Source organism: Coturnix japonica, chromosome 5 (assembly GCF_054131305.1).
Source record: "Coturnix japonica strain WE chromosome 5, WE-NBRP24, whole genome shotgun sequence".
NCBI classification, from domain to species: domain Eukaryota; kingdom Metazoa; phylum Chordata; class Aves; order Galliformes; family Phasianidae; genus Coturnix; species Coturnix japonica.
The window spans coordinates 2,301,634-2,327,971 of record NC_140667.1 but is presented as its reverse complement, the minus strand read 5'-3'; the positions used below and the strand labels follow the sequence as shown (position 1 = coordinate 2,327,971).

At 48.2% G+C, this 26,338-nt stretch overlaps 1 protein-coding gene across 17 annotated transcripts in view; it reads right to left on the bottom strand.

The window, feature by feature from the left end:
• Positions 1–25,777, bottom strand: part of DAGLA (diacylglycerol lipase alpha) — a 50,616-nt gene extending 24,839 nt beyond the window's left edge. Inside the window, exons 1-9 of one of the 17 annotated variants that reach the window (XM_085547939.1) lie at positions 25,607–25,747; positions 25,079–25,169; positions 19,530–19,670; positions 17,754–17,920; positions 7,308–7,446; positions 6,656–6,867; positions 4,368–4,469; positions 3,673–3,811; positions 605–692 (exon numbers count right to left, since the gene is read on the bottom strand). In XM_085547939.1, coding sequence (XP_085404065.1) covers positions 605–692; positions 3,673–3,811; positions 4,368–4,469; positions 6,656–6,867; positions 7,308–7,402 — 636 coding nt within the window. In that variant the 5' untranslated portion in view covers positions 7,403–7,446; positions 17,754–17,920; positions 19,530–19,670; positions 25,079–25,169; positions 25,607–25,747. Of the gene's footprint in view, positions 1–604; positions 693–3,672; positions 3,812–4,367; positions 4,470–4,682; positions 4,876–6,479; positions 6,868–7,307; positions 7,447–9,553; positions 9,851–13,295; positions 13,411–15,282; positions 15,437–17,753; positions 17,921–19,529; positions 19,671–20,493; positions 20,795–23,987; positions 24,060–24,758; positions 25,190–25,440; positions 25,460–25,606 lie in introns of those variants that run through there. The other 16 variants (XM_085547938.1, XM_032444690.2, XM_085547941.1 and 13 more) reach the window with 16 other exon arrangements.
• Positions 25,778–26,338: the final 561 nt, after the last annotated feature.

Here is a 26,338-nt window from a genome sequence, read left to right as displayed (position 1 = left end):
TTCTGAAAGAGACAACTATCCTCCCCAGTGATGTTACATCTGCACCTAAAGAGAAATAACAGCTTCTTCAGAGGGTGGTGATGCACTGGAACAGGTTGCTTGAGGAGGCTGTGGATGCCCCATCCCTGCAGGCACTCAAGGCCAGGCTGGATGTGGCTCTGGGCAGCCTGGGCTGGTGGTTGGTGACCCTGCACACAGCAGGGGGGTTGAAACTACATGAGTATTGTAGTCCTTTTCAACCCAGGCAATTCTGTGATTCTGTGATTCTATTTCTGCAGGTAAGCCCCTGCAGAAATAAAAGCTTTAATTCGACCTACTCAGGCTGAGAGGAAGGAAAAGGAACCAGCACAGAGCAAAATGCGAAGTCTACATTCTGAGGGGTGGCTCAGATTGCTGCTTCTTGGCTCACAATGTCAGTCCTTGCAAGCACTGCTGTCAAGGCTCACTGGACTCCTCAAGGCTCTGCATCTCAGAACACTCACAGCGAAATGAGGCAGGTCCAGGTTTGATAGCAGGAATCCCACACTGCTCCGCTCTGCTGAGTCCTACGTACCACTGGGCACACACAGAGCTTGCTCTCTGCCAGGAGCTTCTTGGTACCTACCGACTGAGAGTCCTTTGTCCGTGTGCAGCAAAGAAAAACCTTGAGGCGGCGTGTCCAGCTGCTGGCCTGCCCTTCCTCCAGGCGATGTCTGCAGAAAAGAAATCCAGGTTTACAAAAAGGCACAGACTGAGCATTAGCATGAAGAGCAGTGCAACTTTTTCCATTAAATAACTTACTTGGGAAAATATTTTTATGATATGTACCAGTTTCAGAACTGAAAAAAATTCTGTTCTTTGAGTATGGTGCATAACTTGAAACCAGAAGTGGGAAAGCAAGCTAAAGGTTCTCTTTCAATTTAGAAAAGGTTAAAAAAAGCCTGAAATATGGAAGGTTTCACTCAGCCCACATTTGGTTTATATGACATTTCAATTTCAGCTTCAAAATTAGCTAATTGGACAAGCCTACTTACAATAAGCTATAGCTGAGTTCATTCCACCGTTGGGAACTTGCCCTAGTTACTACACTTCCAGGGTAACAGTCCATTAAGTTGAACCAGCATTCCTACAGAACAAACCTGAGATCAAGACAGGCTCAGTGCTATGGAATTAGCTGACTCTTCTTTACCCCCCCCCCTCAGAGAGCCAAGCTGCCTGCCTATGGATAAAGTCCACAACTCCTGTAATACAGGGTCACTGTCGTGTGAATACAGACCAATGTTAACATAGGTCAGTTCAATCAAAAATAAAAGACAGCTTCTATTTTTCTGCCATAAAGAGCCTGAGCACAGAGAGTTGGTTGCACCTGGAAGAAAAAGCTGCTGGTAAGCAAGTATTTGCCTACAATGTAAAGAGGAGATTTTGCAGGGCATCACAGCTGAGCATTTTAAAGCAAATACCCACAACGTCCAGGGAAGATTCCAAAGGTGGGAGAAGAATATGAGGGCCCTCAGACAGAGCTGGCAATGCTCTCTGTTTGCTCCACCAAATGCCAGAAAGCTCGTGCAGCAATGCAAAGAACTTCACAACTTCGCAGCGGGGGTTGGACAAGCAAGTGTGCTCTGAGCTATTTTCACTCTGACTTCTCCCAAATTCTTTCTTCCAAGCACTGAACTTCCACATGTTTTGGATGAGTCCTACAACAAGTTCTTTAGAAAAGTCTCAGCGCAATTAATCGAGCCATTTGTTTCAGTTTGATTTATTTTGTTCATGCTGCAAGAACATGAAAGCCCACACACATCAAGAAGCCACAGATAAAAGAAAACCACAGTCCAATAGCTACAGCAGAGAACCGCAAAAAGGAAGCTGGAGGTTCATGTCTCCTAAACGTGACAACCAAATTGAGTTCTTTCATGAGCTGAGACAGGAAAAACAGCTCAGATTAAGGTGACACAAATGCCAAATTAATGCTATACCTCTGCAGGCTCACATCGCTGCAGACCAAGGGATGCAATAGGAACAACTGGCCCTCAGCATCTTGCAGAATCATAATCTGGAAGCAGGCAGAAAATTTCAAAGCTGCCTGGAAAGGATTGCTTCAAGCAAGCGGCTAATTTCAAGCTATACTCTTTGGAAGCAATAGGTTTAGTAGCAACCACATAGGGTTATTTTGTGTTTCCCTTCCACGTTACAGCCCACAGCATTTTCCGTGTTAACATCTGTTAACGCTCCCTTCCTACAGCAGAAATCTGCAAGCAGCAGGAAAAAGCTATCTGAAAATGTTACAGGCCTGGAGGGAAAAACCTGGTCAGGGCCCAAGGGACAAACACCTTCACTTAATTGTCTGCGATCTCAAAACTCCAGGGGGAAATCATTTTTGGTGTTTTGTTTTGCCTTACTTTAAGCTCTGTGGCAAAAAGAGCTTCGTAACCTGTGGCACAGCCTCCCCTCAAAAAGAACAAAAAATGGATTAAACCGAACAGCTTTGATTTATTTTGGGATACCACAGCCACAGCATCTTTTCAGCATCTGCTTGGGAAGGTCTTTGCCACAATGCAGCAATTGCAGCCATTAGGATTACAAGGCGCTAATTCTGAATATATTCAAGGCTAGTGCTAGCAACGTACCAGAATGGCAAAACAAAGCTTCTTCTAATCTGCAATAAAAAAATAGGCATCTGGAAACTTTTCCTCCCTCCAGAAAATAAGGGGTCTGAAGGATTCCATTTTAAGACACAGAAAGAGCACATGTTCAAAAGACCCCTCAAATACACATTTCCAATGAGAAATGCAAAATCTGTTGGATATTTTCACCCAGAGGGCGGTGACGCACTAGAACAGGTTGCCTGAGGAGGCTGTGGATGCCCCATCCCTGCAGGCACTCAAGGCCAGGCTGGATGTGGCTCTGGGCAGCCTGGGCTGGTGGTTGGTGACCCTGCACACGGCAGGGGGGTTGAATCATTGTGGTCCTTTTCAACCCAGGCCATTCTAGGGTTCTATGATATTTTTTAAAAGCCTTATTTTTTAGCATTCAAAATCTAATGCCTTCTGTCCTACGGAGTTACATTCCTTACTGATGGTTACATATGTCAAAACTGTATAAGAAAACAAAGCCTGCTTGTGCTGTCCCACTACAGGAAAAAGCTTCTGGAAAATGCCTTGCTTGGTGAAAAAAAGCTTTCACATCCCCATCTGGTCAGCTCAAAGATGCAGTCAAGTCTTAATTAAAACATCTAGCTGCCAACACAAAAGACACTGTTTCTTGGCCAAGACCAAATTTAAGAAATCTCAGGCCAAAAGGTCATATTTTGCAGATATACACAAAAGAAGAAAGAAGCTTTGAACAAAGGTGCCTCATCCTAAGGAAAATTTAAACACTTCCTCCCTGTTAGCAGGTAAAGCACAGTGCTAACAGGATGGACAAGCAGGCTGCTGTGACTAGCACTGTGGCTCAAGGGGGCTAGGAAGGATTGAGGAAGCCAGTGACTAACACACAATCCAGCCAGGCGCTGCATTGCTTTGCCTCCTTTAAATACAGATGCCCACACACAGCACCTGACAGTCTGAGCTGCCTTCCTCCAAAATCACCCTCACCAAAGGGAAGCAACACCTTCAAGTGAATGCTCCCTGAAGCAAGGCAGGGAGAACGCCAAGAACCACAGGAAGCAGGGTGCCCTTCTCAGCAGTGCTTTACCGCAGGTTGTAGGTCCTTAGGTTGCGCTGCCTCCGCTTCGTGGCACGCAGTTTGACAAAGGTCCGGCCTGTCGGGTCGAAGACGCATAAGACAGTGATGCAGACACTCAGGATGACAACCCAGTTGCACACCACCATTCCTACAAAGAAAGGGAATACGTCACATGCTCTGCCCTCAGGTCTTGGCAGTGTTGTTTCCTGCTCTACTCTGTGTGCATCACACACGCCTCTCCGTTGCCACAGGGCAGACAGAAGAAGCTAACCCAAGTATTCCTGCAGCCAGCTGCAGCAGAAAGAAATCTTCTGCAAAGGCTTCTGACCACAGCTAGGTTTTGCAGCTGGTTTAAGAGATCTAGTGGACTGCAGCATCCCCATCACTCCCCCCAGGAGAATGGTTGGGTTGGGTTTGAAAAGGAATTTGAGATAGACAGGAAAGCCATTCTGAACAGAAGGAGGAGAACCAGGGCTTTCAGACTCCCCATGCCAGACCCCTCCATGGGAACAGGGATTTTTGCCTCAGTGCAGGCAGCACAAGCAAATGAATAGAACAACTGTTCTGAACACTGGTTTCTTGAGGGGAAACAAACACAGCATTTACAGCTACAATTCACTACCGACAGTCAATCCCCACATGCATGAGTGAATTAGCTCTCCAAGGCAAGAGGATGTCTGTGCACACACATTCCAAATACATACCCAAAGTGACACTCTTTGCGGTGATATCATTGCAGGAAGTGTAGTACTGCGTTAGCCAAATGATGCCCACAATAGCATACACAAACTCAATCACCAAGATAGCTGAAACAAAAGGAACACAAAGAATAGTAGCAGCATCTCCCTAAAGATCAATAACTGCCTTTCCCCATCTTCTTGCAAGGAATCCCAAAGATGAGCTCTTTAGTAGGACAGCTGCAGAATAAAAGGCCACAAGACCGGGCCAATACTCAAGAAAATGAACCCAAAATGTCTCCTTAACAATAACTACTCCTAAGTGACACACGGACCACATACCTAAAGTTAGAAGTGTTCTTGGCTGCATCAGAGAAGTCAATCCCATAGCTGCCCCTTTCTCAATGACAGTGCAAAGACTCCCTTTGGTAAAGAAAATCACCATCTAACAACAAAGCTGGCCTGATTCAAAGACATGAAATAAACAGCAGTGTGTAACCAGGATTACTTCTACTTACTACACTTAACAAATGTTTCCATGGCCTTTGCAGCTTTTGCAACAATAATTCCCAACATGTAGCCCTTAAGGAAGCCCTTACTGGCTCCTCAGTTCTGCATGTTATCCTGGTAGAGAGCAAGAAATTACAGCTGACTGTGGCTCAAGAAAAAAGTTGGGAATCACTGCTCTGAAGTGCCCATCCTCACTTTCTCAATGCAATATGGCCTCACAGTGTAGATGGGGAACGAGACAGGGGGTAAACAGCCTGCATGTAACCTAGCAAGCCTTTGGTGGAGCTGGGACTGAACCCACAGCCCAGCCCAAAAAACTGAGCAGCCATCCAGTGAGAATAAAACCAAGGATGAACCCAGATCCTTGAGTGTTCTGAAGTAGCGCTGCACTCGGCTTTGCCTACCTTAGCTAACCTCCCCTCTGAGGCTACCAGCTGTGGAACAGGAGTAGCAATACCATCGAGAAGACCTTTGTGGGCTATTATTACAACTACATCCTTATATTCACAAGCACTAAATGTGCTCTGTTGAAATCAGGCTATCACATGGACCTTGCCCACAGAAAGGTCACACCCCTAATTCAATCACCAGAGCCATTAAGAGGGAAAACAACCAACCATGAAATAAACATGTGCAAGACCCAAGTCACAGCTTAAATACAAATCTTAAACACGGGGAAGAAAATGAGATGATGATTCTTTGGACTCTTTCTACCTCCCCTGCCTCACTTAGTCTGTTTTCAGTGGTGTTAGTGAAGCTGTCAGGCTCTACATGCTTCCTCAGGGAGATCACGCTGTGCCTGGGAAACTGGAGAGAAAGACTTGTTTGCTATTCATGTTAATGATTTGCACTTAGCACTCTAAGGCGGAAATGCCTCCTTGATAGAGCTTTCAAGCAAAGTTACCCATCTTTCAGCAAATTTTGCCAGAAAACCATCCAGCAAAAACAAAAATGAAAAACTTGCTATGATTTGTTGGAATGGGCTTGATTCTGCTTCTCCAAAAGATTTTCTCAAAGTCTTCATCCAGCACAGAAAAATCAGATCGATTTTCTGTATCTGGAAGAGAATGGACCAGGGGAGGGAAGACAAACTAAAATGGAATCCCTGATTGATGGACTGAAAAACAGTCTCTTTTCCAACCCAGTTTTTGGTGGGTGAGAAAAAAAAAAGGAAATGTTTTTAGGAAGAAAAGACATATGCACTCTCAGAGAGAAGATGCAACCAGCAAGCAGGTGGCAAACCTATTTACCTCCCAATGCCTGGAGGCAAAGTATCAGAACGCACGTTGCAGGATGGAGAGATGCACTACATGTGAGCCAAAAGGTCAAACATGCTTCAAGGGTAAGCAGATGCAGATTTAAGTATATATGTGTCAGGCAAAGGACATGCACATGGCCTTGGGGTGAGAACAGCCATGATTTACAAAGGCATATGCCTGTATCATAGGAAAACTTGTGGAAAAACGAGTGGGAGAGAGGTGTAGATGCATCTCACTGTGGCAAATCTGAGCTGCAAGACAGAAGGAGAGCATATTTTGTTAGATGAAAAGGATGTACCTGCATCACAACGAGGATGACAAGTTAAAGGTTTGCTAGAAAGATATTTGGGGCACTGCATAAGAGTCTTACATCAATGACAGGGTGCACTATATGTGATGTATTCAGATGCATATCACATACAAGTGGCCATCTGGATGTCTTTGAGAAGCTGTGTTTGTCAGGGTGTGGAGAGAGAAGTCTTCTGTGCTAGCAGATGGCAGTGTGGAGGCTGAGTCATTAGGAGGCCTCAGGCCGCTGCCTCTTACCCAGTCTGACATAGAGCACATACTGCATGGAGTCTCGGGGTTCGGTGTACAGGATGCTGCCTCGCATGCTGAGCCAGATGATTGCCATCTCTGCGATCATACAGCTGAGCAGGATGCCCAGGTAGCCTCTGCCGTGGTCCACCAGGTTCAGCGAGCAGGTCTCATTGGGGTTGTACACCAGCCCAAAGAGCACCACGGAGAGGATCACAAACCTGCCACGCACAGAGATGCCAAGTCACATATCCCATGGGATCACACAGTCACAGAATGGCTTGGGTTAGAAGGGATCTTACAGCCCACCCAGTCTCAACCCCCTTCCATGGGCTGGCTGCCACCTACTAGATCAGGATGCCCTGAATCTGCAACTTCAACTGTTTTTCCTGAGCCCTGTACAGTAACACAATCCAAACTCCAGTCCTGGGTAGCACAGGAGGATACGAGGAGATCTGGTCAGGCTTCCTCTTTGTAAACTGAGCTTAGAATAGCACTTATGCAAACAACCAGAAGCTGGAAATATGCCGGTGGCTGTCAAAAATGCCCCATACAAGCCTTTGAACCATGTATGTAAGCACAAGAATTACAGCTGCAAGAAGCAGAATCGGTATGAAATGCATGGTGGAACTCAAACCATCACCCTGCCTTTCTCACTTACCAGGTGGTATGCAGGAGGAAGAGGAAGACTGCTGGCAAAACGAGGTCATCGCTGCCCACAGACCAGCGACGGCGGAACACAACAATCCCTGGCATGGCTAGCAGGTCTGAGAAAGTTCAGCAGGCACAATGCTCACCTCCTAGAAGAGAAAAGAAGCAAAGACACCGTTGACCTTCCTCACCCCCACAACAGAGCCCCACAGCCACAGGTCAAAAGAAGGCCTACATCTGAGCTAACCTACTTGACACCCAAGATGGCAGAGCTTCCTCCTTCCAGCACTAGGAGGCATGGCACGCTCAAAAAGGAGAGCGCAGGAGAGGAAGGTGCTGTTTGAAGAGTGACAAGTGTTGGGTGAAGCAGGTATGTAACCCGTCGCACACAGCTGCCACTCCACTCAGCTCCACTTCTCAAGATTAATAGGACTCCTGTTAGGGCCATGTGACAGTAAGAGCTCAGCTGGCTTTGGACAGGTTACACCGGTCTCAGTCCCCGAAAAGGTCCTGTTACCACATCCTTCCCAAGGCATGCCAGCTGCCACCCCCTTCTCTTGTCCAGCATGAGGCTCAGCAAGCCAAATCCCCATTAGCAGTTAGCAGCAGCATTTGGGGAAGCTATTGACTGGCTCCCAGCAGAAAGCACTTAAAGCCCAGGGAGCAAACTCCTAGGTGATCTCTCACTCAGCCACAAGTTGCACAGAGGAATCCTGCCAGCTCCACATCTCCTTTGTGCTCACACTGGCCCTGCCAGGCAATAACAATGAAAAAAGGTTGAAGACTGTGGGGCTGGCTGTTCCTCCCCACGTTTTGTTTATGCTCCTGTTTCTAAAGCTACACAAACCCCTATTAAAAAAAGAAACAGCAGTGATAGAAGTCACAAGACTCTGCAGGGCTACCCAGCCACCTCCTCCAGCACAGCCTTCCCACGCTGTTTCAGAGCTGCTGTGCACGCTCCAATCTGCTCCAGCCCAAGTCCCTGGGGTCATACCAGCTCTGTGTAACCCCACAGCGCACCCCATCTCCCTGCTGCACTTCTGGCACAACACGTTTCAACCCCCATCTGCAGTCTGTGAGGTTTTGTCAACCTCTCATTTCCTTTATCTTATCTGCGGCTGATCTGCCCACAGCCACCACTGATCATCTCCAGTGCCACATGAACCACAGCAAAAACTCAACTTGCACACGTCTCTAGGTGTAAAAACCAGGACGAATCACAGGATCACACTTAGGTAGTTTGAGCCTTCAAAGTAACACAGGCGCTGGGTTTGTGATGGAGCCTGGTCTGTCACTGCAGCAAGGCTGCCCATGCAAAAACTAAACATTGAGGTTTGAAGCCTTGCCACCCATTTGAACAGAAAGGAGATGACAGAAGGCCTGAGATTGTAAAGCCTACAAAATTAAACAACAACAAAAAAAAAACCTACAGTGCTGTCACTGTGAGAATTCTGGCTTTGTTGCAGGGCAACAGATCACAGAACTATATAATAGTTGGGTTGGAAAGGACCTTAAAGATCATAGAACAAGGGAATGGTTGGGTTGGAAGGGTCCTTAAAGATCACAGAACTGTGGAATGGTTGGGTTGGAAAGGACCCTAAAGATCACAGAACCATGGAATGGCTGGGTTGGAAGGGTCCTTGAAGATCACAGAACCACAGAATGATAGAGCTGGAAGAGACCTCAAAGTCCATCCATCCCCAATCCCTGCTGTGGGATGGTTGCCCCCCCACCAGATCAAGCTGCCCAGGGTACCATCCAGTCTGGCCTTGAGCACCTCCAGCAATGGGACACACACAGCTTCTCTGGGCATCCTCTGTTAGGGTCTCAACACTGTCTGGGTAAAGCACTTCCCCCTGAAATCCAACCTAAATATCCTTTCTTTTAACTAAAAAACAATTATTCTTGTCCAATCACAACATGTCCACATAAAAAGTCACTCTTCCCTCCTGCTTATAAACTCAAGAGTTACATTTCCAGAAGATGAAGATCAGACTCCAGCAGAGAGATGGAGAAGAAAAGTGCAAGGCTAGAGTGCAGCCAGCCCAGACACCAATGACCCTACTTTTGTAACGCTGAGAATCCATTATGGTGCTCCCAAAGGGTGAAAAATTCCCAAGACCTTGAAATCTACACCCAGCTGTGAGGAGCCCCAGTCTTGAAACTGAAGGGGGTTAGGGGGGGGAGGGGGCATGCAAGGAGCCCAGAGCCCCACCTCTCAGCTCAGAGTGAGATGGATGGAAGCAGAAATCTTACATGGCCTGCAGTCCATTTGTTTGGTATTCTTCTCTCCCAAAAGGATGTTGCAGGAAAAGTGCAGATCCACAGAGACAGGCATCACAAGCGAAGGAGGACGCAGCGAATTCTTCTTGCAGTCACTGAAAAGCCCAGCAAAGGGGAGCACGGCACAGTGCCCGCCTGCCTGCACAAAGAGCCGGGCATCCTCCTCCAAGCAACTCCTCCCTCCCTCTTGGGCTGCCACCTCATTTATCCTGCCAGAGCCACCAAGCCAGGGGTCGTGACTCCCCGTTCCACACAACCCCCAGCACCCTCTGGAAGGAAGTGACATCATCTCTATTCTAAGGAGATTGTATGTGAATTGTGGGAAAGAGCTGGAGTGAAAGCGGGCGACACCACCAGTGGCACGGAGATGGGAGGGAAGGCTCATCTCCTCCAGTGGCTCTGCGGGAAGCCCTCGGGCCCCAAAAGATGGCATAGGGCAGCAGTGCTGGGAAGGTGCCGGGGTCTGGCCTCAGCTCTGGCATGCATTGAATGGTCAGAGGGAGGGGAGCTGGCCCGGACACAAAGCGGGCACACAGAGGGGCCAGCCCGGGCTCAGAAAGGAGAGCCTGTTCCAGAGGAGCAGCCTCCGCTGGCCTTTTCAGCCGCTAATTCCTTGTGACATGCTCTGGGGTCCGACAGGATGTGGGGGAAGGGGAGAATTAGCTGTCTGTAGGGGAAGGCTTAGAGAAAAGAGCAAGGGAGAAAAATGCTACAGCGAGACAACATTCCAGCTAAACCTCAGAGATTTAGCCTAATCCAACATCCCATCACGTCTGACATTCGCCTGAGAAGAAGGTACACAAGAACAAGCTGAACGCAGCCAAAGGGAAAGGGCTGTGTGTACATCTCCAACCACAGGAGCCCACCCACACCGACCCCCAGCAGCAGGGCTGGCTCCAGGCTCACATAGCTGTGCCCAAGCCAGCTTCATGCCAGCCCTATGGATGCAGTGCTGCATCCCCACTGCCCCACACCGTCCTCCTGGTGCTGCTCAGCCTTCCATTCAGCACGATGAACCACACAGCTCCTGATCCTACAGTGAGTGCTGCTTCACATAATGCAGACCATTCCCCTTGAAATCCAGCACCTCCAGCCCCAACCTGAAGCTCACACACACCCCATTAGCAACACAGGCTTGGGTTCATCACCCCTGTGGCTTGCGGAAACCTCTTGTTCCCATTGAGCACGCCTTTCCATAAGCACTTACTGTACTTGATGGAAATCATCAATCAGAACTTGGAACAAATTTTACTGGTCCTTGGCCAGCACTTTTTAAAGGCCTTAAGGGAGCTCTTCTGGTTCCTGAGCTTGGATTCTCACAATCTGGGAATTGTTCTTTGCTTGCTGGGAGAAGTGGGCAACGTGGTTTCATCCTTGCAAAGCGTTTCCAAGTTGTCCAAAAGGTGTTTGCTTGGCTGTCCACACACATGTGAGCAGACCTCTCGTTCAGCACCTCCTGCAGGACTCACCATACAGCAGCAACAAGGCCTGTTGACATTCGACTCCCCTGCACAACTTACCCCTAAGAACCATTAGCAAAGAACAGAAGGAAGAAGCCATGAACAGATGAAAGTGAACATCTGCACCTTCAGCAAGTGCCTTCTCTGGATGGGAAGATTTCAAAGTGTCTTATCATAAGGCACACAAAATGAGCCACTCCACAGAAAGCCTCGGAGTGGAGAAGGAGCATGATCCAAGCCTGCTGACATGAATTTAGTTAAAAACAACACCCAATGGGTGTATCAATGGCGACATATCTGCAACCACCTACATTTTGTGCTAGCAAAGCCCACAATCTGAGCTTTCTGACAATTCCAAGCTTGAGCAAAAATAATGACCAAGTTGCTAGGGGGAAGAAAAGAAAGAGTATTAAAAAGTGAAACTAATTTTGTATTTCAAATAGAACTCGCTGTTCTACAGAGTAATAAAGCCTACTAATGTTTAATAGCAAGCAGCCAGTGATGAGAAAAGCTTGGCTTCAATGGGGAAGAAAAAGGATGCTGGAAGTTATTGCTAGGAAAAGCCACCACAGGTTTGTTCAACAGCCAGGCACCCCAAATTTGCAGGCAATGAGAGCACAACCATGGCCAAACCATGTTTGCATGTAAGCTACAATAGTTAATTTTTCCTGGAGCTAACCAACATTGAAGATTGAAATTCTTTAGGTTTTTTTTGCCATGGCTGCATTCAGAATTTGCTAATTCATGGTTGAAAAGGACACAACTATCAATTTGCACACTGGAAAAATGACCAGAGCTGGGTTAATTCAGCCAGGGTAAGGTGATGTAGTGAATGGCAAAGGGATTTATCAGGTGTAATCGAGCTATGCCTATCTGCCAGCCTTGTTTCTTTAAGCAAGCTATTTTTCACTAAAATCCTGACAAATTCCTAGCTGTCAGCTTTCCTCCATTCATCTGGAATGCTTATCAGATCAGCCACCTTCTAAAACAGGAGGAAAAAATCAGGAGCAGCATGTTTCAAGCTGAAAATAAATAAATTCAGTGACGTTTCTGTGCTGCAGCTCATTGTGTTTTTGGGAAAGAAGGACAACTCCAGCCGCACTGAAAAGGATGGCCTTACTATGATAGCACAGGCTCTCTGGTTTTCTATTTCATGCTAGTGGGCAAAGTTTTCCCAATAACTTGACTCACTGCTTCAGGAATTCCCTAGAGAATGAGTCACACTCCAGGGAAAGACACCAGTCGTTCTACAGGAGCTGAGTGGACCACCACCGCCAATATGAGAGGAAAGTGAAAGAAGTGGGAGGTAGGAAGATCAGTGCCAAGCGGGAAACTGCATTGCTCCCTGCTCCCCTCCCCCAATAACAGCAGGGCAGCACCAGGCCCCTGAGCAAGGGAATGGCTGCCGAGCATCCTAAGGGTGTGAGCATTCTATCCTGCCCTTAAGTCACCCAGGGCGAGATGTGAACTTAGGAGCCCTCCTTTGATTGTTGGAAGTGACTCAAACAATTAAGCTCTCACTGCTCCTCCCTGTCTTGCATAGAAAGCCAGCTCTCTATTGCCATCATTCCCCCTCCTCAGTATAGCTCTGGCTTCACACAAATAACATCAAATGCTACCAAAATCCCAAGACCACTTTTTCCAACAGGATCCCCTGCAATGTAATCCACTCCTAACACCCAGAGGGCCAGAGTCAGGCTCCCCTTGGTGCCAAGCCAGACCACACACCCAGTATCACAAACAGATCCAGTTTCCTTTGAATGTTCACATTCAAACAGGAATGGGACATTAACAGACCAAAGATCAAGCAGCAAATAAATGAGCTCTCTCTGGCAAGACATTATCTGTGCTGCAGAGCATTGTTACCAACACAAGGCTCAGCACAGCACACACCACTACCTTTAATGAACGTCCCACAGAGCTGTAATAAATCATATTTCTTAAAATCCCATACCAAAATTGTGAATTTCAGTTTGTAAGTCTGGATAACAGCAGCCGTATCACTTCATAGATATGCTGAAACACAGCTACTGACTGTCCATGTTCAAATACTGACCCTCTGCTGTTCTCAGTCCATCACTTGGTGTGCTCAAAAGGAAGCTTTTCAGATGCTAAAGGAAACAGGCTTTCGAGGTAAGTGACAGCAGAACAGCTTTACACTGCCTAGCAGGCTGTCCTCATCCCCAGCCAGCCCCTATCAGTATGGATGAGAATCCCTAGAAGCTTTTTCTATTGCATCAAAGCTCAAAGGGAACCTTGAAAGCCTGCCTGCGTTTTCAGACACAGGCTTCTGGCGCTGTGACTTCAGAGGGGATCTGTGCTTCTGCTCCTCCCTCCGCATGGCCACCATCTCAGTGAGTGAGAACAATCCTTGAAATAAAACAAAGGATCAGGTTAAGTATTCCCAGAAGAAGAAAACATTTCCCTATTCCTGCCTGGAGAACACAGACTTCTAAAGAAAGCTGCCAGCCCTGACCTGGCTCATGTAAAGCGTGCTAATTACAGTGAAAATCTGAAGAAAGCAAGAGCAGGAGGGAGAGAGAGAGCTAGACTGCAGCTCACACAAATGACAGCTTGAGCAAACTTTTCCTGCTGCTATAAATAACGCCCTGCAGGGCTCAGCGTGCAGGATCCCAGCTCCCAGCACCTCACAGACCCCACAGCTTGGCCTCCAGCCCCAGAGGCAGCAGCAGCCCTGTTAGCATACATATGCACGCTGAAAGCCTCTCTTGTCTGCAGATTTTATGCATTTCTCTCTTCTGGCAACCCACTCCCCCATTATGCTGTCATTCTCTTACTCCTTTTCCTTTTTCAGTCTCCACATTTAATGTGGTTTCCCTTAATTGCACTGCTTCGCAGCACTCAATCTCTTTCCCCACTTTTTTGTTGCTAAGACGCCCTGAAGGACACAAGCAGGGCTCCTCCTTCCAGCTGCTGACAGCTGTTCTCTAGCCCCAGAGGCATTGTCCATCAGGAACCCATGCTGAAGTAGCTGGATCTTGAATCTCAGCTTTGGATGTGTCTGAGAAGGCAGTAAGTCTATTTCCATTTTGCTTATGTAAGCAAGGGTGAACCAAGCCCAGGTTTCTCTGATCTGCTGTTACATTTAATTCATAACCAAGTCATATTTAACAGATGCATGCACATATCTTTATACGTACTTTCCATAACCCAGAGCTAAAAGCCCTTTTCAGACAGAGCCTCCAACAGATCTGCTCCTAAAGCCCAGCCCTGATGACTGGGCCTTTCTGGCAGCCCCACAGTGCTGACACCCTGGCTTCATGAGTGACCCCTTCCCAGTGACCATTAGAGGAGGAGCAGAGAAATCATTCCTGCTATTTAATGAGACAACTCAGTTCCACGTGGGCCCAAGGGAATTTAACAAAGTTCAATAAGGCCAAGTGTAAAATGTTGTATTTGGGTTGGGGCAATCCCAGATGTGTGTGCAGACTGGGAGAAGAACTTGAGAGCAGCCCTGCAGAGAAGGACATGGGAGTCCTGGTGGACTGGACTACAATTGTGGCTAATAACAACCTGTATGTACTAAAGGAAATCAGATATAATGCTTCCCCATGCGAATGCAGCACAAGAAGCACAGAGCAGCCATGCACAGGAGTGCACCAACACTGGTGCTGCAGACTTAGGACTACTGTAGGAGGTACATAAAAGCAGGACGCTAGTCAGAACATAAATCAAAAGGAAGGTTACTAAAATATAGAGAAGCATAGAAATAAGATGAAAGGGATCAGAGATCACAAAAGGAGGACCGGGAAAGAAGCTGGGTTATCTTCTCCCTGCCAGAGAGAAGCAGATAGAATTTAGTTACAAGCTTCATCTAAATGTCATCAGTCTGGGGCCAGTGAACTGCAAAAGAGAAAGGAACGAGATTGGCCACCTTATCTGTGAGCAAATAACACAGAGAGATATGTCAGACTGCACAGCTCAGCCTCACAGTTCGCCTGGCACACAGCTCCAGAGCCTCCTGAACAAACACATCCCAAGGCCATGCTTGGCTCCATTGTGCTGTTTTTTTCCAACAACATGCTCATCCTAAAGCTGTCACTGGAGTCCAGGTCACAATTCAACAAGGAAAATGTCATCATCCCTGAAGAAAAGCAGCAAGGTCATCCTCCAAACATCGGTAACTCAGCAGTTTTAGCAGAACAAAGGAAAGCAGCAGCTTCACTTCTCCATCAATAATCAAGGACAGAAACAGATCCCCAATCTTCCTGCAGAACTCACCAGCACAGAGGGGGCTTGTACCCACAGAACAGGCAGGGCCATGACTTCAGCAGCTCCCTGGGAAAGGATGCATTCTCAAATAGATTCCTGCAAGAGGACCCTTCCTTGTAGTCTGGCAGATGATCATTCCAAATGCTACATGAGTCTTCACACTCTAATTTATAACCCAAACAGGATTATAAGGAGAAAGAAAAAAAAAGCTGTTTATTCAGATATATTCCAGGACAAGTGATTGGCTCTGAACCAAGAAAGAAAAAGACAGATTTAGACCATTAGACAAGAAAGTACTCTTTCCTCTCCTGCTGTAGGCAATATATCATTATCCCTGTAATTAAATTTAGTGCCTTTGTGGCAATGTCTTCTGCAGCATTTATCTAAGTGTGGACTTCCTTTCCCTCTCCTTTAACAGTACAATTAACCATGAAGTGTTTGCTCATTTCAAGCTGGTCAGTTGGGCTTCAGAAGTGAATGCTGTGATCACCTTGGAATAGAACACAGGCACAAGACCTGTGGTCGGGCAACTTTCACCTTCATCGGAGGTGGATTTCCAAAGCTTGAAAAGAAATAAAGCTTTTAGTTCACCTTTTCCAGTTACAGCACTTGATTCAGATCCTCATCCTTGACGAGAGCTTGAAGGTCTCAGAATGGTATTATATAGCAATTAACCCAAGTGATTAATACATAATCACACACCTAAGTATCAGGCAAAAGCTTAGCCCAGGTCTGAAATCTCCTGCATCACATAATCCTGTGTTACTTCGTTCTTCAATTTCCGGCACTTAAATTCTGAATGCAGGCAAACAATCAAGCCAAGTTCTTTTCTGGGCAACGTGGGAAAGCATTTCCAGACTTTCTGCACAGTAATTACAGGAGTTCTGCCTGCATTCTTGCAGAAACATTTTGCCCAAATTCAACTCTGCACAGACCTCAGAGAGCACCAAGCAATGGCAAACCATGGCAGCTTTGACTCAACTCGAGATCTGTGTGTATGACAGCACACGAGGACAACTGCAGAAGATCATCATCTTGTCAGATGGCTCCAATTCCTTTCCTAAAACAGGACTGTAATCACAAGCTCTGAACGGGGGATCTCCTCAGCACTCACCAAGAGACCACAGGATAACTGCAGCTGGAGGCCAGATATCTTCTCATAGCTCTTCATGTTCCTTTCTCTATTCAAATACCTGCATTTCTGGCATCAGACTGCCAAATCATGGTGTCCTCAGGAGAACATGCTGGCTTCTCTTCAGTCTCTTCCCTCTGTTCAGCTGCAGGGAGCTACCAGGCAGCTCAGTTTTCCATGCTCCTTTCCTCCTTTGAAACTTGTAGTACCACCGAGGTGCAAAATGTTTTAGTAATTTTAGTAAACTCATCATCAGAACCAGTTAGTGATTAGTTTACAGTTGGAAGCGAGAGAATTAACAACTCATTTGTACATATCAGCATCACTCTTCATATGAACACACAGTCATTTCGTACATCCTAGGATGCACATGGTTCAAAACATGCAGTTGAGAGAGTCACACCAATAGGCCAAAGTGATCACTCTGGAACGAAACTGCTGGTAGAACGAGGCCATAAATAAATCACTGACTGCTCAATGATCTCTCCTGGCACTGCTGAAACCCTAAGGATGTTCCTGACAGCAGAGTGAAGTCAATCTGGAGAAGGAAAGAAGTGAATAAAGGACACCAGAATGACCTCAGCACACATCAGTTTGCAACATGGGCAGCTATATGTGCCTTATCTCCTTTCCATCTCCAGACAATAGTCAGAGAATCTAGAAATAAAACATCAGAAGGGAGGAGGGAAGGAAAGAAGTCAATGACTGAGTCAGCAGCAGCAGCCAGCCACCTTAACACAGCACCCAGGCATCATGTTCTGCTCATGCTACCAGCAGGGCTGCAGTGACCCCTGTGCCATCTATCCCTGCCAGACACCAGACCAAGTGCCATAAGCAAGCAACCACCTCCAATTTTCCCTTCCCACAGCTTAAGGGCATGTCAACTTCAGGGCAATCCAATGAGATCTGGTGCTGGTAGTTGCAGTTAAGAACAGTATTTTTAGGGTGGGTTTTTCCTCCCTCCACCGGGAAGCTGAAGTCACGCTCTTTAAATAGCTCCAAGTCTTCAGTAGGTGCCCTTAGTGTAACATTAAAGGAGGCAGAGCTATCCTTTAAATGAACCACTCAAAAGCTTTTCTGTACACATAACTGAAATTGCATTTTATTGTGCAGGTAAAACATAAAGCGTAAGGACTATAAGGAAATGATATCATTCTCATTGAGCACAGAGGAGTCGACACCCCTGCACCCCCCTGCAGCTCAGAGCCAGGTGTGAGCCACGCCACTGCCTATGCTCGTGGGCCCAATTGTGTTGACTTTGACCAGGATGTGAAGCTCAAAAATTACGCATGTGTGAAAGCAACATCAAAGTGCACTTTATAACTGCAAAATGATGGGTTTTACTCACATGAAAGGATCCATTTTCATATCCAAACACCTTCTTTCCCTGAGCCTTCAGCCACCGTGACAAACTGCAAAAGCCACCAAATTTCCTCTCTTAAAGAGCCATCCATGCTGAGCAGGAGCCAGGAAGGCAGTGTCCCCAGGCAGGTACATGCCTTGCACTGAATTGAGCTGGAAAACAGCACGAGAAAGGACAGGAGCATGGAAAGTCCTGCATTTTTAACAACAGGCAGCAGCTCAGTGCAGTGGACATCAAACAGCCATCTCTGCCCTGAACATCAGCTCTGCTTTAAATGGGGAGGTGGAAGTTGAATCAGAAGTACTTCATCTGGAACATTTGTTCAGACCTGGTTGCTAACCTTGCTTCCCAAGCACCACTCCTATGTGGATTCCCTGAGTTCTCATCCAGCAGAAACACGCAGCCTTTCTACTGCCCCCCACCCCCCTGCACACACTAAGGGCACCGAGCTGCTGACTTAGCAAACAGCAGCAGGGCAGGCTCACGCATCTCGTTGTCCACCTTGTAATTAACTCTGTGGCCAAGAGCAGCAAAGCAGCCTTGAGGACACTGCACAAAATCCCATCTGTTCAGCAGAGAAAAGCTATGGTTAGGGGGAGGATGCAGTATATTTGTTTCCCACTCCAACCAAAGATACAATCTTTCCCCCACCTTCCTTGACAAATCCCCTTAGATTTGAGAACTCAAGCCCTTGCATCTCCCATCTGTTCCCATAGGAACCTAACAGCCACAACTGCTTCCAACCTCATCTCTTCTCCCAGTAGCAGAAATATCAGATGAAGTCTTGGTAGCCTTGTTTCTCTGCAGCAGGAACGTTATGCATATTTGAAGAAGAGATAAAGATAACACTTATCATCTCTTCCACTCCTGCTCCCTCCAGAAAGGGAGGGTCACTGAGTCAAAGAGCTTCCTCTTATCCTCGCTTATTATTTGGCACCTGCCATTTTTACCTCTCCAAAAACCTCAGAATTTAAACAAAAACTCCATTATCAAGCACCCACTTCAGGAAAACTCCTATAGAAAGGTAGTCAGGCCAGTGCAAGGCAGCTAAGCAACCATCTCTACCTTCACCTAAAGCACAAGGAAGCTGACGGGCATGTTGGAGGAATGCAGGATCTCCTGGTGCTCTGGGCTGTGATGAGCAAGAGTCCAAGCACGCTGCCCTCCAGCACTGCCCAGTGGGAGCCTGGCACTTCCAGCAGCAGGAGACCAATCTGCAGCTCCTCCTGTCAAAGCAAAAGCTGTGAACGCGGACACGCTGGCATGACCAAGTAATCCACACCAGGAAAAGGAACAGGGGGTTCGCTCACACTCCCCACCTGAAAGGTCTAATATTTGAGGAAGGAAATCAAGCATGTTAGCCATACAAAGCCTGTTGAAAGAACTGAAAGTTCAACATGCTCATTCTTTTGGAGTGTTTAGTCCTCGTGGTTTAGACCAAAAGCTGAAGAGCTCTATTTTCTCATGCTCGCCAAAGGGAGTGTTCTGGCATAACACCAGGTAACTTCCAGTCCAACGGTTTGCAAAGCAAATCTATGTTAACACGGCAGTTTTCATCTCATAAATCAGATAATTTGAAGTGAAAAGGTTCCTGATTGTTTTAGCCACACCCTTTTCTGCATTTGCACTCGAAAGGATTTCATTTCATGACAATGATATATGAGGCAGCTACACGAAATGCAACCAATCCGCAGGCAAAAGCAGCAAGTAGCATTTCTCCCTATTGTGCTTAACTCTGTTTCAAAAAGCATGTCTGCCCACCTAGCGCTGAGATCACACAGGGGAGGTCCCATTCCTTGCACGCACAGTTAGGTGGGAAGCAAGACAAGAGCCTTCTGTCTTTTGCCATCTTCTGTTCAATTAAAAACCCGTCCATTACAGTGATGTCAAGTCTTCTTCTGTCTATAACAAATTGAGAGTTAACTAGAGAAGCAACTGGAAAAGCAAAAGTTTTCAGAGGATAAATACAATGGCATCTCAGGACATAAAGGCTGTTAGCTTGTCCATTGCACATCATTAGTGTCCTGGAGGATAATGAGCTCACATACGCAGTGCTGCAGAGTTCCACATTCCCTTAAGCAACTCCATCCTCTCCCCTGCTCACCCAGGCAACCTGCCTCAGCCTGGGCAGCTACCAGCAGCACCCATGCACCCAGGAGACGCCATTCAACCTACTGTATATGAACACGCACGCTCTCATTTCAGAGGATACGCTGACTTTCCCTCTACCCTCTTGACACAAGGAATATATCTGAGAGACTAGTCATTAACAGCAGCTTCAGAACAGCTCTGCTATTTCACCTCCCTGCTTCTGCAGCACAGCTATGGAGCAATAGCGACTTCTTATCAGGCTTTCATTAAGCGTCACGCCAGAAGTTCAAGTCCCACAAAGCCTCATTTCCTCTTCTTGCCCTCGATGCTGAACACTTTGTTATTTAATCTCCAGCTCTGCAAACGCCTGCTGTCTGAAAACTTGCATTTAACACCCCACGCTCCTCCAGCTGCAGACCCACAGGCACACAAGGGTACAGGAGAACAAAGAGCCGGGCAAGCTCTGGGTCAGATGAATGGCACACAGCAGCACGCTCAATTTCTCTGCTCTTTACTGCTCCCAGGAGAAGGAAACACGCTACCACTGAGGTGACACCATCCCCTCGAGTCCTGGTCAAAGTAGTTCATCACGAAGTACACACGGTGTGTCCCAAAGAATAAAGATATTACCAACCTCAGAGCTCCTAACGGGAGGCTTTCACGACATTCCAAGCAGAGAACAGTTGATGAATCAGGAGAATCAGGGACATGAGCGTGGTTTGGGTAGTTGAAGGAAAGAAACTTCAGTGCAAGTCCAGCCACTCAGGGCCTGCTCATAGACAATAGCACGTCCAGCAAAGCTGCACGCTAGGTTACAGAACTGCACAAGCGTGCCTACACATCTCTCCTCTATCCAAATACCTGCTACCCACCTCACTGAGGACCTTCAGGCTTCCCACCCACTCTTCCTTCAACCAGCTCACACACCTCCCTTCACTGCCACTAATTAAATACGGTTGACACTCCCTGCGCTTGCGCAGAGCTCAGACGCCACACACTCCCAATTCACCAGCTCTGTAAATATGAGCAGCAGGCTTCTGCCAGGCACTCGAGATGCACTCACAGCACTTTCTCAGACACCCTAAGCTAAGAGCTTTCTCTCAGCCTCTTCTAAGCCAGAGACAATCTGGAGGCATCCAGGGCAGCTCTGCATTTGGGAGTGTCCCAGTTTTCTACTGAGTTAAAACTGCCTGTGGTCCCTGAGGTATTCAGAAGGGTTTGCTCTCAGAGAGCTGGAAAGAGCATGTCTTCCTTCATCTCCTGTCCCCAAAAACCAAGAGGGGAAAAAGACTTGTTTCCAAAAGCACAGGGAGAAGTAGGAAATTCAGAGGGGGAAGGGATCCTGGTGGAAGAATGACAGGGCTTCCTGCAGGGTGGAGTTCCAGCAGCACAACCCTGCGAGGGCACTCTGTCCTGCACTCCACTCATGTCCCCGAGGTTCGAGGAAAGCTGGACTCTTTCCCATTTTAGAACACACACATCTCAGGAAAGGCAGCTCTCCCTCCCTATGGCTCTTCATTGTTCGTGTGCCAAGTGGTTTTAGCCTCATATTAACCTCGGATGGAAGACTTGAAAGAGCAAGTAGCCTCTTTCTCTACTGGAAAAGAAGTGAAAACAGCAAAGGTGAATGGAAGAGCAATCCTGTAGAGTTCATATAGAGAAATCTCTCATTAAAGAAATCTGTCACTACTTTCCATAGGTTCTGCTCAGGGAAGAGCATCTACCACAGCTAAAAGAAGTCACAAAATGCTGTTTCTCTGCTTTCTATTGAGGAATAAGCCGACCCACCACTCAGCAGAGCAAATTGGAACTTTCATTCCCGCTGCCCAGGGACCACAGGAATGCCATCCCTCTAAGTACAGACACTGAGGTCCGGAGCTGAATGCTCTCATTTAGTGAAGTGGTTGCCACTAGCAGATGCTTGGATGCCATGGAGATGGTGACAAACAACTGAATCAGCACAGTAACAGGAGGGGCACTGTGGTGTGAAAGGTTCGATCTGGCAGAGAGGTGATGCACTTTGCACAGGACCTTTTGAAAGGAAGGATAGATCAGCTCAGCAGGGAAGGGTCTGCAACACAGCATACAGAGCATTGGGATAGAAAAACTTCACCACTTCACAGTCATAAAATGGCTTAGGTTGGAAGGGACCTTAAAAGCCCCCCCAGCCCCAACCCCTGCCCAAGGGCTGGCGGCCTCCAACCAGCTCAGGCTGCACCAGGCACCATCCAGCCTGGCTTTGGGCACCCCCAGGGATGGGATGCACGCACTTCTTTGGGCAGCTGTGCCAGAAAGGCTGGGTTGAAAAGGCCCACAATGCTCATCCAGTTTCAAAACACAAGGTCACCAACCATCAGACCAGGCTGCCCAAAGCCACATCCAGCCTGGGTTGAATCTGGCTGAAGAACACTTGATACAATCCAGTAATACAGTATGCAAGGTAACAGAAGATAGGAATTGCTTTATTTAGGGCAGTCGTAGGCTGACTGAGATGCTGCAAACTCACAAAGAAAGCATGTGACTTGCCCTTGTGTTAAGGGAAGCGAAATAGTTAATTTCCCACGAGAGAAAATAGCAGAACTTTGCAAGATCATTTAGCAGATCACATGGGGAAAAAAAACAAGCCTCCAGAGGCTCAGACTTCTGAGCTGGAATCTATATTCCAACAACACATCGAGGCTTTATCTCCAGCTGTAAACACCAGCAAGAATATTACAGAAACTGTGCCAAATAAGTTTTATTTTTCTTCGTGAAAGATGCAGAACTGTGTGAATTGCAACTTTAAACACAGGGAATCTGAGATAAAACCTTCTGGGGAGAAAGGCACTTCAAGTTTTGACCCACAGCAACCTGCCCCTTTTTATGGTACTTACTGCAAGGATGCACCATACAAGACACTGAATTTTGCCACTTCTTCCTGTTATCCAGGACAGGATTCAGTCTGCTTGCATCTGAGCTCAGGATACCCCAGGACTGTAATATGCACTATCCCTCTAGGCCAGGAAATCAAACAGAAGCTAACACAAGAAAGACACAGCAAAGGCTTAGAGTAGTTAATTACTCCTATACCTACATCCTGCATCTATAAACACTGGATAAAATCATCTCACCACGTCTCTGCAAGAGGAAGAGAATCTCACAGCAACAAACTCAGCATCAGCAAGTCTCTCACTCTTCATGTGTGGTTCTAAGCTCTTCAGTAACACAACAGCCTTGCTGTTTAGGTGCTCCAAGCAAACCCTCCCATTTCACACATCAGCAACCTGCACCAAGTCAGGCACCCCTTACCCCCATACTTCATTGTATGTCGCTCCTTCAAAGCTTGCAATAGTGCTGCAAAGAAACAGTTAATTGCCTTCTCCAGCAGACCAGTTAATGATATGTTAGTTTCATAACACATTTGGATCCAGATGCCAGGCACCATATGACAAACTCAGGCACTCAAACAAGCCAGCAGGACGAGAAGAGTGCTTAGCATCTTGTACTACACAATCATATGTAGAGCAATTGCACTCAGAGGGATGCAGGCTGTACTACCAAAGAGCAGAGCGAGTTTCTATGAGTTTCTGGAGTAGCTGTAAAAACTTCTGCTGTGTGAGGAAAAGAGTCCCAAGCATCCTTCCCCCAGCAGCAGGGAGAACAGAATCCCCCCTGATTTAATATAAGAGAGATCACGACACTGCAGGCAAGGTCATAAGTGCCTTGAAGCCCCCCATTACCCGCCCAAAGACAAGCAGCCTATCAAGTATACTGGGGCTTGTGCACTCAAATGTTAGCAGTCCTGCAATCCTTGCAGGCCTCCAGCTTGCCTGAAAGGCATCTGCAAAGGCAAAAGGACATTTATTTGCACTGCTTTTGGACAGTTTTCTAAGTCACGGAGGCTTGAAGGAGCACGTGAATCCTGTTTGCAAATTCATACAATCCTACCGTAACATAGAAACCAAAGTGACCTAGTTTTGAGGCTCCATCTCAAGATTAATTCACTTCTAGGATGATGCTGCACCTGAAATACCCCTGTGCCCATTTTTGTCTTTGCTACTGTAGAAAGTCATTAAAACATCTGCCTCTTCAACGCCCTTGTATCCCAATGGGTGTGAGCTCCATTCCCACTGAAGGAATATTCCTGACCTTCTCGCCTTTCCTCCCTAAGCAGCACGTTTCTTAACCACTCCGATCACAGCGTTGCACAACTGCTTCTTCCTAGGGTTTGAAAAGAGGAACGGGAAGACACGTCAGAGGAAAGTTTGCCCTTTTCATTACCCATTTCCAGCAACAACTAAGCCAACAGAAGCCACAGACATCCCACTTTGAGAACTCCGATATGATTTTGCAGACAGTGATCAAAAGGATCCCAGTCCAGTGCCCTAAAACGGAACTCTGACCAAACCTCATTGTACAGGACAGGGCTGCTGCTCCCTTGCCTACAGTGGTGTTTCTTTCTGGATCTTGCCTGCTGGCCATCCCAGGGCTGCTTGTCTGCACATTCACCAGGCTGAGCAGTAATCTGATCAGCAGCTTTAGGAACCCAATGCAATTTTTACGACACAGAAAGCTAACACCTAGGACCACGAACGGCTTCACCTAGATAACATTTTCTATTCTAAAGCCCTTCCAGCAGTGACCGATTCCTCTATAATCGCACACAAATCTCCTGAGCAGTGTGGACAATTCCCCACACACCATGTATCCCCCTGGAGCAGATGTCAGAATAGCCAGAGATTAAAGAATTTGGCTTTGCAGAAGCCACTTGCTACAGTTTCATTGTCTCCCATCCGGGGCTATTTTTAAAGCACTTTGCCTGACCGCAGGATCTCCGAAGCTTCTCCTCACCCAAGCAGAAAGCAGCAGGATGCAGCCACGTGCCGCCAAATAACACAGCATTTCATCCTGTAATCTCACCTTGGCAGAGGTTATGCTTTCTCACAGAACCGTTTTCTTCCAACAAAGCCATCAAGGAGAGACGGTCAGCTTCCAACACACACCACTTACAGCAGTGTATATTCTCCCTTCCTGCTCGGCTCTGGCTCCGAGCACCACACTGCATGCAGCAGGACCTACAGAGCCAGCAAGCACCAGCTCCACGCTCCCCACGTCCCAAGCACGCAGGCAGGAGGCCGGCAATCCCCACAAGGCTCCCAGCACGGCTCGTGGAAGCCCGGCACCGCCCCGGCTATAGCATCTCGGTGACGCATCCCTTCAGAAGCGGCCACATCTCTGACCTTAACTGCAGCCGGGGCCGCTCTCCCGCTGTGGCAGACGCATGGCACGGGAGCGCTCGAGGTGCCGGGGAACTTCTCCAGACGCCGGTCCCTGCGGAGATGCGATGGAGGCTGAGAGACAGAACCCGCGTGTCACACCCACAGCGCTCAGCCCACCTCCCTCCAGGCGGACACGGCACGGCCAGCGCGGTGCCCCCGAAGCCGCCTGCGGGGAAGGACCGGCTCCTCCCATAGGGCCACATCGCAGCAGGATCCCCGCTGCGGCCAAGGCGCTGGAAGCCAAAGGGGAGCGGCGACAGCCAGCGGGACGCGGCGAGCAAAGAGCCGGGAGCGGCCGCAGCCCCAACGTCAACCCCAGTCACCTCGGGGCTGAGGGCTGCAGGCCTCCCAGGCCGGCACCTGCCGCAGGGCCTCCTCCCTTCCCCTCCGGGCCCTGCCCTCCCGCCGTCAGACAGGCCCCGCCGCCGCCTGCCCGCCCCTCCCGTGGCCGCCCCCGCCGGCCCGTTACCGTCCGCCGCCGCCCCTCACCTCCACGCCGCCTCCAGCCCCGCAGGCCCAGGGCCGCCGCCGTCGCCTCCATGCCGGGGGCCTCGCGGCCCCCCGATTCTCTAACGCCGCCTCCGCCCGTGCATGGGCCGCCCCCGCCCGTGCCGGGCCGCCCACTGCGTCAGCTTCGTAAGGGCCGCTACGCAGCCAGCGGTCGCCATGGAGACGGCCGAGGGGAGCGGGGAGGCGGGGAGGCGGCGGCGCCCCCTGGCGGGGATGGGGCCTTCCTGCAGCCTGGGCCGGGGGCGGCGCTGGGGCCGAGCGGGGCGGTGGGACCGCGCTCGTTGTAAGGCCATTTATCCTATAGACAGGTGATGAACCACCTCAGTCCTGCCCCTACATCAGACTGGGAAGATACAGGTGGTCCAAGGGGCGTTCAAATCGGTCTGTGAGATTTAGAACGCTAACAAGGCTCTGAGATGCACAAACCCCAGGGCCACAGCTGCCAAGAATAGCAGCTGCCTACACTAGAAGCTGTTTTATTATCATCATTATTGTTGTTATTATTCGGTTTGTTTTAGTTACCACCACCCCCAAACGCAGCACATCCAATTGCACTGCTCTTCAATTGGGCTCACGCTCACCTCCCGGAGCCTGTCAGCTCCCCAAAGTCCTACAGGAGAATTATAACACTCACCAGTGGGGAATAAAAGCAACAGGACAAAGCAATATCAATGGGAATCCCACACTGAGAGCACAGAGGACTCCTTGACA